The 13,787-nt window shown below is 50.5% G+C and overlaps 1 protein-coding gene across 2 annotated transcripts; it reads right to left on the reverse strand.

The window, feature by feature from the left end:
• Positions 1-422: 422 nt before the first annotated feature.
• Positions 423-12,203, reverse strand: HBEGF (heparin binding EGF like growth factor). 2 transcript variants are annotated; one of them, XM_019660973.1, is made up of 6 exons: positions 11,855-12,199; positions 11,476-11,649; positions 8,498-8,675; positions 3,122-3,277; positions 2,218-2,308; positions 423-1,867 (listed from the first exon to the last, which is right to left on the reverse strand). In XM_019660973.1, exons 1-5 carry the CDS (start codon positions 11,898-11,900, stop codon positions 2,236-2,238), a joined length of 627 nt encoding a protein of 208 aa, XP_019516518.1. In that variant the 5' UTR covers positions 11,901-12,199; the 3' UTR covers positions 423-1,867; positions 2,218-2,235. The 2 variants fall into 2 exon arrangements, with proteins under 2 accessions (XP_019516518.1, XP_019516510.1); XM_019660965.1 differs by lacking the exon at positions 2,218-2,308 and having other exon boundaries at positions 431-1,867; positions 11,855-12,203.
• Positions 12,204-13,787: the final 1,584 nt, after the last annotated feature.

Raw genomic sequence — 13,787 nt, forward strand, 5'->3', positions numbered from 1 at the left:
TTTTCACCGGGAGCCATGCCTGCTTGTATCTACAGCACAGGATCAGGCCCTGAGTCCAGGCTCTGTTGATCGAGTAAGTGAATGTGTTTCCTAGTTACAGCCAGCCGAACTTCCTATGTGAAAGGTCTAGTCCTTCATCTCAGAGGTAGTGTGATGTATTAAGATAAATAATTGGTATCAGACTACCAGTCTCAGCTCCGTCACTAACCAACTGTGTATCCTAAGGCAAGTTACATAAACTCTCTGAGCCTCAGTTTCCACTTTTGGGAAAATGGGACAGCAATAGTACCTCCATCACAGGGTTGTTGGGGATACTGAGATAGCCTATATAAATAGGCCTGGCATAGAGCCTAATACTGAATCAGGGCTTAGAAAATACCTGTATCAAACCAGTTCCCAGTTAAAACAAGCAGACAGAAAGCTATGGCGTAAGGGTTATCTTTATTTGAATTGCAAAGTATAAATATGAACCAGGTTTGGAAATACAGGTTGTAACAGTTCAGAAATGGCACCAGAAACTTCCAGAAGGGACCATGACAGCATACGTTCGTAGTTTTGGTGAGGTGGGTAGGTTTACATGAAAGCCCTCCTCACCTCCAACCTTCTCTGTAGCAATTAATAGATTATCAATGACCAAGAACAGTCAGCTCCAATGTTTCCTGTTCCTCCTCAGCCTTTTTCTTCGCTAATACCTTCTCTCGATTATCCTCTGCTGCACTGACCCCTGCATGGAGCAGCACCAGAAGAGTGGCAGGAGTAAGAGAAATGTCTGGACACAAGGAGTGTGAGTTCCCACTCTGTGGGCCAAGGGCTACTGGGGGTGAGGGGCCAGGAAAACTGCAAGCATGGAAGCCAACCTCTTCTGAGATTTGGCAGGGAAAGGATACGGGGAAACACCGATATCTGTTACACATTGACATCAGCACCTTGGGTTTTCAAAAGACAAACAGTAGACAAAATTGCCTAGGCAAGACTGCAGTCCAACTCATAGAGTGGATCTGACAAAGTTAACTCCTACATCCTGACCATACAGATCGCCGCCCCCTGTGGCACTCTGATCATGGAAGATCTCCAGAAATGTGGACAGACAATAGATTACTACAGACGGGTCACAGAGCCATCCCAGATCTGTGATGGCTGGAGGGTGATGCTGAGCTAGGTGGTAGGGGGATGGGGGTGGAGGGCCAGGAAACTGCCAAAGTAACAGTCTAGGCACTTGAAATATTATTGTTAGATAGTTAAAAACTAAATAAATTAACGTACATAGAATAAAATAAATATATAATTTAAGAGGCATTTTACAAACAAACAAAACAAAAAATAGTTGTTATTTTTTCATTTGGGTAGAAGTCCCAAAATTCAGAGTTCTCAGGCTTGTGGTATTTCACAGTTAGCTCATCAAATCCAGCGCTGGAGGGTCCAAACGGCAGATCCCTTGGTGACTACTTGAGTACATGGCTTCTCAATCTTTGTTACTTTCTTCCAGTCCACAAATCTTTTCTTCTTCCTCCTCTCCTTCTTCTTCTTCTTCTTCTTTTTTTTTCAGTCTAAGATCCTGGAGCATATGGAATTTAACTGGCATCTTAATCCAGAAGTGTTTAAACAAACTTTATGGGGTTAATTGGGGTCTGGTGGAAGGGAATCAGAAGGACATGACGGTCCCTTCCTTTTGCTTCCTTCTGACCCAGATCCCATCGGACATATTCTGTTTGGCACTTGAAGGCTCTGGTAAAGCAATTGTGGGAGGCCCAATCCAGATGGCAACTGGGGATGAAGGAGTCTTCATAGCTAGTTGTGAAGTCCTTCCCCTCTGCAGAGTCTGTCATCAGCTTGTGTCTTCTCAGAGGTAGCAGTCCTCAGCTGATTCCTAAAGCACAAGAGGAAGACTTTTAAAGCTGGATCCAGTCTTAAGGGATCTTAAGAGTCTCCTAGGTCCAGCCTTAAGAAGTGGGAGGGGGTGGAAGAAGAGGGGATAAGGACAGGGGAAACTGTCCTCTCAAGCATTTCTCTTGGATATCCCTCTTGCCACTCTCACCCTAAGTGGAGATGGAAGCACTGATGGCCTTTTTGAAAACAATTCTGCAATGGGACCCTGACTCTACAGTAGCCTGCCCCCAGGTCAAGCCAACCCCTAGGTCAAGAGAAGAATTCAGCATGCCTTGAAACAGATCCAGGAAAGGTGGTGATGCTTCCATGGGGCAAAGGATGGACCATTACCTTGAGCACAGGTCTCTCTCAGTGGGAAGTAGTCATGCCCAACTTCACTTTCTCTTCATTTTCCACATCATAACCTCCTCTCCTATGGTACCTGAGGAAGGTTAAGTTTTGTGAGCAAGCTCTGCCTGCTACAACAGGGCGCAAGTCCCAGAGAAAGTCCTTTCTAAAGGATGCTTCCATAGGGATTCCCTCCACTACTTGGAAAAGCCCAGAGGGGTGGCAGCCCAACACTCTCTGGCCAAAGGTCCAACTGCCCCAAGGGATGCTTGTCTCTAACAGCTGGCTATGATTTGCTGAGAACTTTCACCTCATATATACGATCCTCACAAAATCCTTATGAGGTAGGTGGACAGAGATTATAATCATTGAACGAACGAGTACAACCCTCAGAGAGACAGGTAACTTGGTCCAGGTCTCAAAACAAATGAGTTGCGCTGCATGAAAATGAACACAGAGTGCTTGGTAGGTCTCCTCCAATCTAGAACATAACCTGGATTGGAAGCATGACCTCAGGTCCGGATGCCTCAGACTTGGAAGGACATACCAATAGCATGCCTTGACTACCAAACCACACACTAATGCCATTAAAAGAACTGTGCCAGGAAAAACATCTGTGTAAAGAGATAAGTTACCGGACCTGCTGTGAGTATTAGGACCTGGTATGGCCTGGCAAGTTGGCCCTGGGCTCTAGACACTGGACTCATGTCATGCCAGAGAAGCCCAGGTTCTTGGAGAACCTGTCCTCAGGGATGTCAATCAGACTCATAGCCCAGAATTTGCGGAGGATGGACGGTTTGTGAGGCCACAAGGCAGAAGACCCAGGAGGAGGAGGAGAAGGAGGAGGAGGAGGAGGAGGAATGGAAATGATTTGCAGAAACTGCCTGCAGGGGCCCCCAACACTCACCTAAACATGAGAAGCCCTACGATGACAAGCAGACAGACAGACGACAGCACCACGGCCACCACAGCCAGGATGGTTGTGTGGTCATAAGTAGATAAGCGATTTTCCACTGGGAGGCTCAGCCCATGGCACCGCTCTCCGTGGTACCCCGGATGGCAGCTGGTGGAAGACAGAACAAAGCGGAGATGAGGTTAGTGGTTCGGCCTCTCACTCTTGTCAGTGGCCCACCCACATGAGCCAAACCCCATTCCTCACACCCTCAGCCCGTCAGCCCGACCATGATCCCTGCCCCTCCTCTATCCTTCTCCAGTAGGGTAGTCTTTAAAGGGCCCTCTGAGGTCTCCGTGGCTTTCTTCCCTCACTCCTCGTTCCCCCTTCTCCACTCCCTCTGGCTCTCTGGCCTGAGGTTCCTGCTCTGGGCAGGGAAAAAGGGAGGGAGGACTTCAAGGTCTCAGCTAGATATGTTCCACGTGTGGATGATTTATTGCATGTGTGTGAAGACATTCCTTTTAATTCGGTCAAGAGGACTTAGTCACAAGAGCCAGTGCGTTGAGCTGAAGAGATTCAGTATCACTCACTCGAGTGAGGCCCCTCAACACTCTGACCCAGAAATAAACCCGGCCTTCCCCATCAATGCTTCCCGCATCCAGTCCCTCTCTGCCACTGCCCAACCTATTAATAGGTCCTGTGCCTTTGCCAGGGGTCACTTCTCTCAAGTTCCCTTCATTTAACTCCCAGCTCCCCCTGGGTGTAGGGTCCAACTTGAGAGCTCAACTTCAGCCTTTGGCCCCTGAATGCTGGGCAGTCGGGCCTCCTTCATCACAGGACAAAGCAAACAAACCAAGATAACATCATGCTCAGCTGTCCTGCCAGAGCATGGAAGAATGTCAGAAACAACCCCTTGGCTCTCCTCACGCAAGAAATAAATCAGATGGCAACTGCCTCTTCTAACACAAAGCATTTCCTGGAAGCTCTTAGGGAGACTCAGAAGTGTTAGCAGTAAAACAAGCATGTTTCCGTCCCCTCCTTTCTCTGAGCGCTGGGGGACCCTTTGATGTACGTAGGAGCCCCATGGACATGCAGCAAGGCAGAACTGTTTTCCCCACAGGCACACAGCATGGCAGAGGTGTGTGCTGGACTGTCTGATTCGGAGCTCAGTGTGCTGTCCAGTCACACGCATAGCTGCCCACCACCCAGCCAGGGGGTGTAGTGGCACTGTTGCTGAAGGAAGCACTGAGAACCATTATTCTGAGAAGCAGGTGGTGTGCATGGTGCCTCAAAGGAATCTCTTCTTCCCACTGAGAGGAACCCAGGAAGTGAACCTGTCCAGGCCTGGCAGCAGCAGAGGGGCCAGGCTGCCCCAGCCTTTCTACCTAGCACCTCTTTCTGGTCCAGCTCCTCCTGAGTGCTTCGGGAAACCACCTCACTGCAGAATAAGTGTAGGTCAGACCCACTATACACACAGTAGAGCCAAGAGCACACAGTTCCTCGCCTGGCCTTTCCATGCATCTGTCCCATTGGCACAGGTGGACAAAACCAGGACCTCCATCCTGTCAGGGTATGGAGGAAGCTCTCAGGGGCACCCCTGGAAAATCACTCGTGCACAGCAGTTCATAGTTTATGAGACACTATCCTTATCTGCGAGCTCAAATGAGACTCATAACATCCTGGTAGGCAGGGACAGCCCCATTTTACAAATTGAAAGACTAAGATTAAGGGTCAGAAAGATTAAGTGATTCACCAAAAGTTGTATAACTAGGAGGCAGCAGGGCTAAGGCTAGAAACCAGTCTTGGCAGATTCCAAATTCATTATTCTTTCCTCTCTGAACAGTGCAGGTTACCCGAAGGAAACATATATCTGATGGGTTGATGGGCTCCTGAGTCTGTCTGACCTTGCTCTCTGACTATATTATTATTTTTTTTTATTAACTTTAATAAATAATAAATAACAAGCATTAAAGGCTTACTATGAGTACTCTGTGCTAACTGCTTTATAAGGATAATTTCATTTAATCTTAAAATTATTTCTATGAAGTAGGAGTTAATATCCCCATTTTAAAGATGGAGAGACTGAGGCTTAACTTCTTAGATAATTTGCCCAAGGTTACACAGCTAGTGAGTGGTAGAGCCACCCTGCAATCTGTATGACTTCAGACTATGCTCTCCTGGGGAGAGGGAAGCTGAACTTGAGCCTATTTTTCACTTCCAGCCCATCGTTCAAAGCCCACAGGTAGTTACTCAGATGATAGAAATAAAGCTTGGCCTCAGAGTCCTGCAATTCAGTTACATAATCCCTCCACCCCCACCCTGAGTCAAAAGGATAATAATGTAAACATCCTAATATTACCCAGCTCCCTCTCCCTTTGCAACCGACTCCTGGCCTCCCCAGGGAAGGAGAATGGATGAGTACATTCCAAACATCCCAGGGTGGGGGCAAGATCGTGTGTCTTCCCCACAGCTAGCGACCCATCAAACTGGGATATGTCCCTCCTACCCTTGTCTTGTGACCCATTTCAGAACTCGTATTACAACAGAAGCAAGAACCTTCTAGGGTTCAGAGATGTCTTCCAAACTGGGTTTCTCCGCCCCGAGCCCAGGAGGTGGAGGGAGCACCATTTGGTGCAGGGGACTCAGAATACATGAGTTCAGACAGGTTCTGCGGCTATTTCTAGCCAGGCAGTCTTGAGCAAGTTACTTTTACCTTTTCAAGCTTCGGTTTTCTCATGTAAAACACAGTAATAATAAAGGCCTATCTCACTAAAGTATTGTGAAGATCAAATAATATAGATAAAAGCACTTAATAAGAGGCTAAGTCCCATGTATGTGTGAGTTATTATATAATCAGACTCCAGAGGGTACTGCCCTTTTCTGAAGAGCAGGGCACCAAAGTCAGATGGAACCAAAGAGAAGGGGCTTGCCATTCCCTCTCTAGCAAGTGCAGCCCCCAGGCCCATCCCTCTGCCAGCTCTGAGTCCTCCTCAGCCCAGCTGCCCCCAGGTTTCCTCCAGCCACAGGAAACTTTGCAGCCATTTCTGGGTCCGCAGCCAGTCAGAAGCCCCAGGAAACTGGTCTTTGAGGGCAACTTTTGGCTGGTGACACAAAAGGGTTTTCCTGTGGATGGTGGCTATGGAGAGCTGGTTTAGGAAGCCAGCTAGCCTCAAGCTCACCACAGCAGCCTGGACACACCCTGTGGCAGTTCCTGGGTCTGGAGGCAAGGAAAAGCCACAAAAGGCCCCAGCTGTAGGTGCCCAGATGTCACATTCCCCCAAACTGGGAGCTCTGGGTCTTCTTGCTGCCTTCTGCCCCGAGTACCAAGGGCCAGAGGCAGGAGGCAGCCACACCAGACACAGAATCCAGCCCCTTGAAATCTGGGAAGCAGACAGAAAGTCTTCAAATCAGATTGCTGTGCTCTTTGGCTAGTAAAAGCCTTGAGATCTCTAGGCTAACAGCTGCCCTATATAAAATCCTGCTCAGACTCTGTGAGGACAGACGGGAAAGAAGGATACAAGCCAACACCCAGGGCAGCCTGGGGACATGAAAAGCATGTTGGACTGGAAGTCAGGCACCTGAGTCCCTGTCCTGTTTCCATCCACTTATTTAGCTGTTGATCTCAGGCAAATCACTTCCTACTTCCTGGCTCTAGTTTCCTCATCTTTCAAGTAGAGACAGCAAGTCCTGCCTACCCAGCAGAGGGCTTTTGAGAATCCCAGGACAGGACATTTCCCCATCTCCTAGAATAGCTGGCATCCTGTAGGTGCTCAACACATACCTGTTGGGCTCATCTCATATTAAATGTAAACTGTGAAGCTCCAAGGCAAAGGAGAAAAGCATCGTCATGGTTATCATCAGCATCCCTAGGGCCACCTAGGCCCTTGGTACCCTTATCTGGGTCCTCAGGGCTTAGGTGGTTGGTTTAGCCCAGCTCTCCAGGAGAGCAGTCTTACAAGGCTTCTCAGTTGAACAGCAGATGTCCATCCACCAACGCCCTGAACCAGTTTGGCCCAGATAGAGTCCTGGCCTCAATCCATCTTGACTACCCTCAGAGTCACTGCCTCCACCCTGTGCTAATGATGCCATTTTATAAATTTAAGACAAACATTTCCTGCCCAGTCCCAAGACTTTGGGAAGGATAATATGGGGACTGTCTATGTCGTTCTTACACAACCCCCTCAATACCAAGTTCCTGACAAGGATGTTATAGGAGAGGACAAACAGCTGACTGTGGACATGGTAGGACGTAATGGGTCTGCCTGCCAATTGCCAAGTACAGGGTAGCTCTGCTATGCGAGATCAGATGGGACAAGGAAGCCTTAAAAAGCCGAGGGATCTGCACCAATCACGGAAGAAGAGATGCCAAGCAGCCAGTCTTCTTGATAGGTGGGGAGGTGGTGTGCACCCAACAGTCTCCTGGCCTTGTCCAGAGTCTCCCAGGTCACAGAGCTTACTTCCCCAAAGGGCCTTGTGCCCAGCAGAAGAGAGTGGATATTTACAGCCTGACGCGGGTGTTGGCCTCAGGCACACTGGCGACATTATGCATGCCAGAGAGCATGGCAGTGCCGTCATCCCTGAGGGGTTGCCAAGACAGCCGTTTGCTGGGCTTGGCCTAGCAGATCAGCTGGGGAACCCATGGCCCCTCCACCCACACCCCTGCCCAGGGAAGGGTGGTGCTGTATAACTGGGGGTTGATGCCTACTGGGTTGGGTTCCATTTCCTGTAAATCTTGCACAAAGGAAGTGTTCTCCCACCCCATGGCCAAAGGCCAATACCCACCATGTCCCCCACCTCCTGGCCTTTGTTGGGGAGGGGAAAAGGGAGGAGGGGCTTCTCCCCACTCCCACGATGATCACTCTGTGCAGTCCTGCCATGCCCTGTGGGTAGGATGCAACCCCCACTTGCTCATTTATGTGCACACATGTCCAAGGACACATACACCTGCACAGCATGTGTCCAAATGCACCTCATTCCTGACTGCAAGGCTTCTGAAATGAGGCTATAGGAGCTCCACTCCACTTGGGAAGCCTACTCTGCCATGTTTCCTATTGGCTTCTCCCATCTGGAGTAGGTATGAGGCAGGAATGAAGGACCTGCCTTCAGGTGTTGCTCTCCTAGCCACATGCTCCTTTCTAAGCAAGCAGGAAATGTCCCCAAGGATGAAAGAATGTCACAGACCCATGCCACAGGAAATTGCATCTTATGCAGTGGTGGGGGGGAGCCAGCCCCTTCCTCTGACTAAAAATATTTCCCCTCCTCCAAACTTCCGCCCAGAGGTTAAGAAGGAACTGGGTGGAATTATGAATTCAAGGAACAGTGACAACAAGGAGCAGCCACGTGGCTGACAAAGAGTGTGCTGAGAGTCAGCACTGGGGCAGGGACACTTACATGCAGGATGGAGCCCGGATGTCCTTTACATATTTGCATTCTCCGTGGATGCAGAAGTCCTTGTATTTCCGAAGACATGGGTCTCTCTTCTTCCCTAAACCCTTGCCTTTCTTCTTTCTTTTCCCACGCTCCTCCTTGCTGGGTGTGGCCAGAGCTTGTGGTTTGGAGGAGAAAGCAGCTGCAGAAGAAAAGCACTCTGATAAGTCTTTTACTCTCCTGGGAGAAAGAATCAGATTAGCACAGCGTCTGGAAGGAGGATGTACTCTTTGATCTCACCTGAAGTCAGAGGCCTGGGCAGGCCCTTTGGCTTAGTGCCTTCTAAGGGCTGAAGGAAGATGGGGCAGAATCACCAGAAAGTGGTGAAGTTGAGGCTAATGGGGGTCCCAAGGAAGGCATTTCACAAACTCAGTTAAAGAACCTCATTCCAAGAATGCTAGCTTCTGTTAAGTAGCTGCAGCTGATTGGGCAATTCTACCAACCTCACACCCACCCCATTGTCCATCCCCATCTCTTATTCCCCCACGCCCACTTGGTTCTATTTTGGCCTCATTTCCTGATGCCGTACTCAGTGACCCACTTGCAGGAAGACAGTGTCAGGGATAAAAATTGCTCCTGGAGAAGATACTTGAAGGGTTTTTTTTTTTGGTGTTTTTTTTTTGAGGGTGGGGAGTAAGCTCCTAAAATAACAGTACCCATGTCCAGGTGGCCTCCTTTGGGGTTCCCATTAGCACCAGGGTACCATGAGCCCAGGGAAGAGCCAGGCTCAGGACAGCAAGCAAGTCATCCCTGGTCAGGGCCTTGCTTTTTTGACTTCAAGCAAAATATTTACCCTGCTCTGTGCCCTTTGCAGCTCACCACTTTTCTCAAAGGTCCATTTACGTTTTCCCCAAATGTCCTGTTTATAGCTCTCTAGGATGGGGATTACAGTGTGTACACGGAGTAGAAAGACGAAAAGCAAGGAACTATCCAAGAAGGAACTAGAACAATGACTCCCCCATTCTTTCCACACTTCAAAGGGGAAAAACAACCTCACAGAGACATTCAGCTGGGACTGACTATGGGCTATGCCCATCAGCCCAGGGGTCTGATGCCAGTGTCCCTCTTCCCTGCCCCCAACAGGAAAAAGGTGCCAACTGCCCATGGCTGTAGCCATGTGTCTGACAGAGGATGAGCAGCACACATTACACTAGGATCCTCAAGCTGGAAGTGACTTCAAAGAATATCATGGCTTTCAATTTTGAGATGAAAAACTTAAGGTCCCAAAGGCAGTGACTTTCCCAAGGTCATACAGGGGTGGAATCAGAAATACAGTCTCTGGATTCCATATCCAGTGCTCTTTCCCAGTACACCAAGCTGCCTCACACATCTCCATCCCCTATCCCAGACAAATCTAGAGCAGCTGGAATGTTGAGTCAGGACTGAGACAATGAATGGGCTCTGAAGTCAGCAGACCTGTGTTCCAATTTCAGCCACATGATCTTGGGCAAGTCGCTTAATCTCTCTAAATCTTGGGGTTCTTGGTAAAAAGAGAGCAGCAGTTCCCATCTCAGAGGGTTGCTATAAGATTAACCTACAATAACATGTTGAATGCCTAGAACACAGTAGGCACTTAATAAATGGTAACATTTATTTTAAGTGATAGGATACCCAGACCTGAAAAATAGTCTTGACCCAGCAAAGCCAAGGGAAGGTAAAAGACACAGGTGCCAGTAGTCCCATAGTCCCCAGTTTCCTCTGGTCTAGACCCAGGGCCCTTCAGAACTCAGAAGGTAAGGCAGATGCTCAGAGGAAACCCGTGGCCAGAGCTGTGGTGAAACTGAGGCAGGTAACCCAAGCCTATCAGAGAGGGGAGGGAGAGAGTGACAAGGTGACAACCAGGCTCCTGCCAAGGAGAGTGAGCAGTGAGTCAGGTCTGTAGAGGTATGAGGAGCAGCCACGTGGGCGGAGGGTGAGTGACAGCCCAGCTCTGCCCAGCCTAGGGGGAGAGGGACAGGAGAATCCAGAGGTAATCCCAAAGAGCCACTGTGAGAAGATAAAGCCTGGGAGCCCAGGCTCAGCTTGGCAGCAGATCTTTGATTTATACAAGACAGAGACAGCACCTAAGGGAAGTCCTGGGTTAGGAGGGAGATGGGTGGCTGCAGAGTGGGTGGGGCTAGAACAGGTGGGTAGCTTGCAAACCAAATATAGTCATTCCGGGCCTCCACGGCTCAGTCCCTGCTCCACCCTCCAGGATTGCCGCAGGTGGCTGGCAAGCGGGTAATGCCAGAGGCTCTGGACTCTGCCCTGCTGCCACAGCCACATCCGCAGGTTGAAGGATCCTACCCAGTCTTCCTCCCGTGGAGTTTCTTTCAGGGACTCAAGGTGGTCAGGAAGTCTCCAGGCTTTGGGCAGAATTTGTAGACACCCAGCATTTCAACACAGCTCCCTAGGGATCCAGTGCTCATAATTCATAGCCTCCCAGGAGGTGCTGGCCTCACCTAGGGAGACCAAGAGTTCCTCATTCCCCTGTTTCCCCAACCTGGAGACAGGTGGATGGAGGAAACTAACGCTGCACACTTACTATGTACCTAGCATCCCCACATCTGTTATTTTATCTATAATAGTCATTTGATGTGGGAATTGGGACTTGTGCCCATTTTTACATAGAAACTCTAGGGAAAGCATCCCAAGCATTCCTTGTTCCTACCACCCAGCTTACGCCAGAGAAATGTACTGACCTGAGACACCTTGCCTGTCTTAATGTGTGCCTCAAAGTACCCAGAAGGGCAGCAACTTGACATATGACACCCAAGAGCAAGAAAGACAGTGGGACCCACATTCCAGGGTCCCTCAATACGCTTGTCAGGCGACGCACCTTTTCTTTGAAGACCCCCATGAATACTTCCAACCCACAGGTGTGCCCAAACAGCATGAATCTCGGATCTGCTTATTCTTCACCTGCCCACGAGGGCCTGAGGATGGGCAGCCCCCACACCCACCTTTGAAAAGGTCCAAGTCGGCCTCTTCCAAGTCCAAGACTTCCCGGGCCCGGCTGCCTCCGGGAGGCAGCAGCTGGTCCGTAGATTCAGTGGGAGAGCCCAGGTTATTGGTTCCAGCCGCCAGCCCTCTCCGAAGCCGCTCCAGGCTCTCTCCGGTCACCAAAGCCGAAAGCACTGCGGGCGAGGGGCGAGGCCGCATTAGACTGCCGCCCAGACCCCCGGTCGCCACACACCAATGCCGGCGTCCGCCTGCCAGGGAGCACCGGCCCCACCAAGTGGCCCACGCCGGGGGCGCTGCAGCGACCTTCCCCTGTGCCCCCAGCAGAGCCTCCCCATCCCCCCGCCCCCCGACCTCCGGGGGCGTCGGCAGCCCTCTTACCTGCAGCCAGAAAGAGCTTCAGCACCACCGACGGCAGCAGCTTCATGGTCCCGGACCCGGCGGAGGCGGCGAGGCAGTAATCACTTTGGAGGCGGCGGCCACGGGGCGCTGGCACCGGAGCCGGGGCGGGCGGAACACAGGAGATTCCTCCAGGCACGGTCTGCTGCCGGCCTCTGGGTGTAACCCTGGCTGGACCTGCGTGGAGCTCGCGATTGCTGGGCTGCTCACTCGTTCGGTCCTTGTGTGCGTCTGTCCGCCAGACCCCTTGCACCTCGGTTAGGCTGGTCAGCCGCGTGCCGCGCGCAGCTCCCTCGGTCAACTGAGCGCTCCCGGCCCGCGGCCGGGAATAAGGCTCTGGCAGGCGCCGACGCTCCGCCCCGCGCCGCCCCCTCCCCCTCCCTCGCTGGTAAGCTCGCCTGGCTCCCGGCGCCTGCAGCGTAGCCCCCGACCAGGCAGGCGTGGCGGGGAAGGGGGCGGGAGTAGGGGCGGTGTCTACATTTTTTGGGACCAGGCCTGGGCAGCCGCGGCCTGACTGTGGGTAGGTCTGATGACTGGCAGGTGGCGGGGACCAGTTCCTACCTTGCCCCAAACCCTTGTCTCGCTGCCGCCTTGTGACTGCTGAGCTGAGCTCTGCCCTTGGACACCCCTCGTTCCTTCCCTTCTCCCAGGCCTGGTCCCTAGAGCCATCCCTGCTCCAAACCAGGGGTCTCCACCATGTCACCTTTGAGTTTAGGAAGCTCACTTCTTTGACTACCAACACTGAAGTAGTAAATAATAATACATTTATTTATCATTTAAAAATTAGACTCATGAATGCCAGGAGGTCTCATGAGCTCCGGGTAACCAGAGCTGCAGTTGCAGGTACTTGGTATCAATCCAGCAAAAGCAAAGGAAGTTAGGATTCTTCTATCTTTCTCCCAGAGGACATAGTATCCATTCGGATTTTTGAACTATGGATTATAATTCCCGGGCTTCTGAAATTGGGAGACACGGGCTGTGAAACAAGGCTCATACTTTTCCTTGCCTTTGAACACCACCTTCTTCCCCAACATAAAAACTGAGCCCTCCCCGCACAGGATGCAGCTGGTTAGCCTAGGTTGCTACGTCCAACAGGCGCCAGGAGATTGATGTGTTTCTCTTCCAACTTATATATTTTTATAGGGGTCTTCTGGAGTCAATGTCCTGACCCAAAGAAATGACTCTCAGTAGGTACTTCAGCTCTCAGGGACGTGCTGAGAGGAATTTGTATGACACAGGCTGGGTTGGCATTCAGAACCCTCAAATTGCGCCAGATAGAGCTGCTGGCCTGATTCAGCTCATGTGTAGGGATAAAAACAGGCCAGCTATTAATATTTATACACAGTCTATCCCACTGTCCCTCCCCATCCCTACATTTGCAGGGGTCATGCATCAGGCTCTGTCCTCTTAACATGCCCCCAGCAGCCCTCCCCAGGCCTAGGTTTCCAAGGTACACTCGAATCACTACACACCTAAGTTGGAAACCTGCCTTTGCTCTTACTGTGAGGCCTGGGACAAGATATTTAATGTCACTGAGCCTCAGTTTCCACATCTGTCAAATGGGAATAACAATAATAATGCCTACTTTGCAAAGAGGTTTTTGAAGACTGAATGAGAGAATACATATAAAGCAGTTAGTACAGTGCCAGGCATATAATAAACTCTCAATAAAAGTGACATTATCACCATCATCATCATCATCATCAACATCATTAAGCATTCCACCTTGACCACTCCATTCCCTTAAAGGCCTCTTTTCTCCATAGATCTGAGGCTCCATGCTGTGGTTGGGCTGGTTTCAGGTGGAAGCTTACCTATCCACCACTTGGCCAAGTGCCCTGTGGAATTATTCCTTTGGGTGATCAGTATTGGTCCTTGGGCCTCAGTGGATGGTTGGTACACAGGCCACGCCTTT

Source organism: Hipposideros armiger, unplaced genomic scaffold (genome assembly GCF_001890085.2).
Source record: "Hipposideros armiger isolate ML-2016 unplaced genomic scaffold, ASM189008v1 scaffold_11, whole genome shotgun sequence".
In the NCBI taxonomy this organism is placed as follows: domain Eukaryota; kingdom Metazoa; phylum Chordata; class Mammalia; order Chiroptera; family Hipposideridae; genus Hipposideros; species Hipposideros armiger.

Excerpts from the sequence above, each read along its gene's own strand:
- HBEGF (XM_019660965.1), bottom strand. The coding sequence starts at position 11,900 with ATGAAGCTGCTGCCGTCGGTGGTGCTGAAGCTCTTTCTGGCTGCAG. Across the intron at positions 8,676-11,475 it reads CGACTTGGACCTTTTCAAAG|CTGCTTTCTCCTCCAAACCA; the intron begins GTGGGTGTGGGG and ends TTTCTTCTGCAG. Across the intron at positions 3,278-8,497 it reads ATCCGGGCTCCATCCTGCAT|CTGCCATCCGGGGTACCACG; the intron begins GTAAGTGTCCCT and ends GTCTTCCACCAG.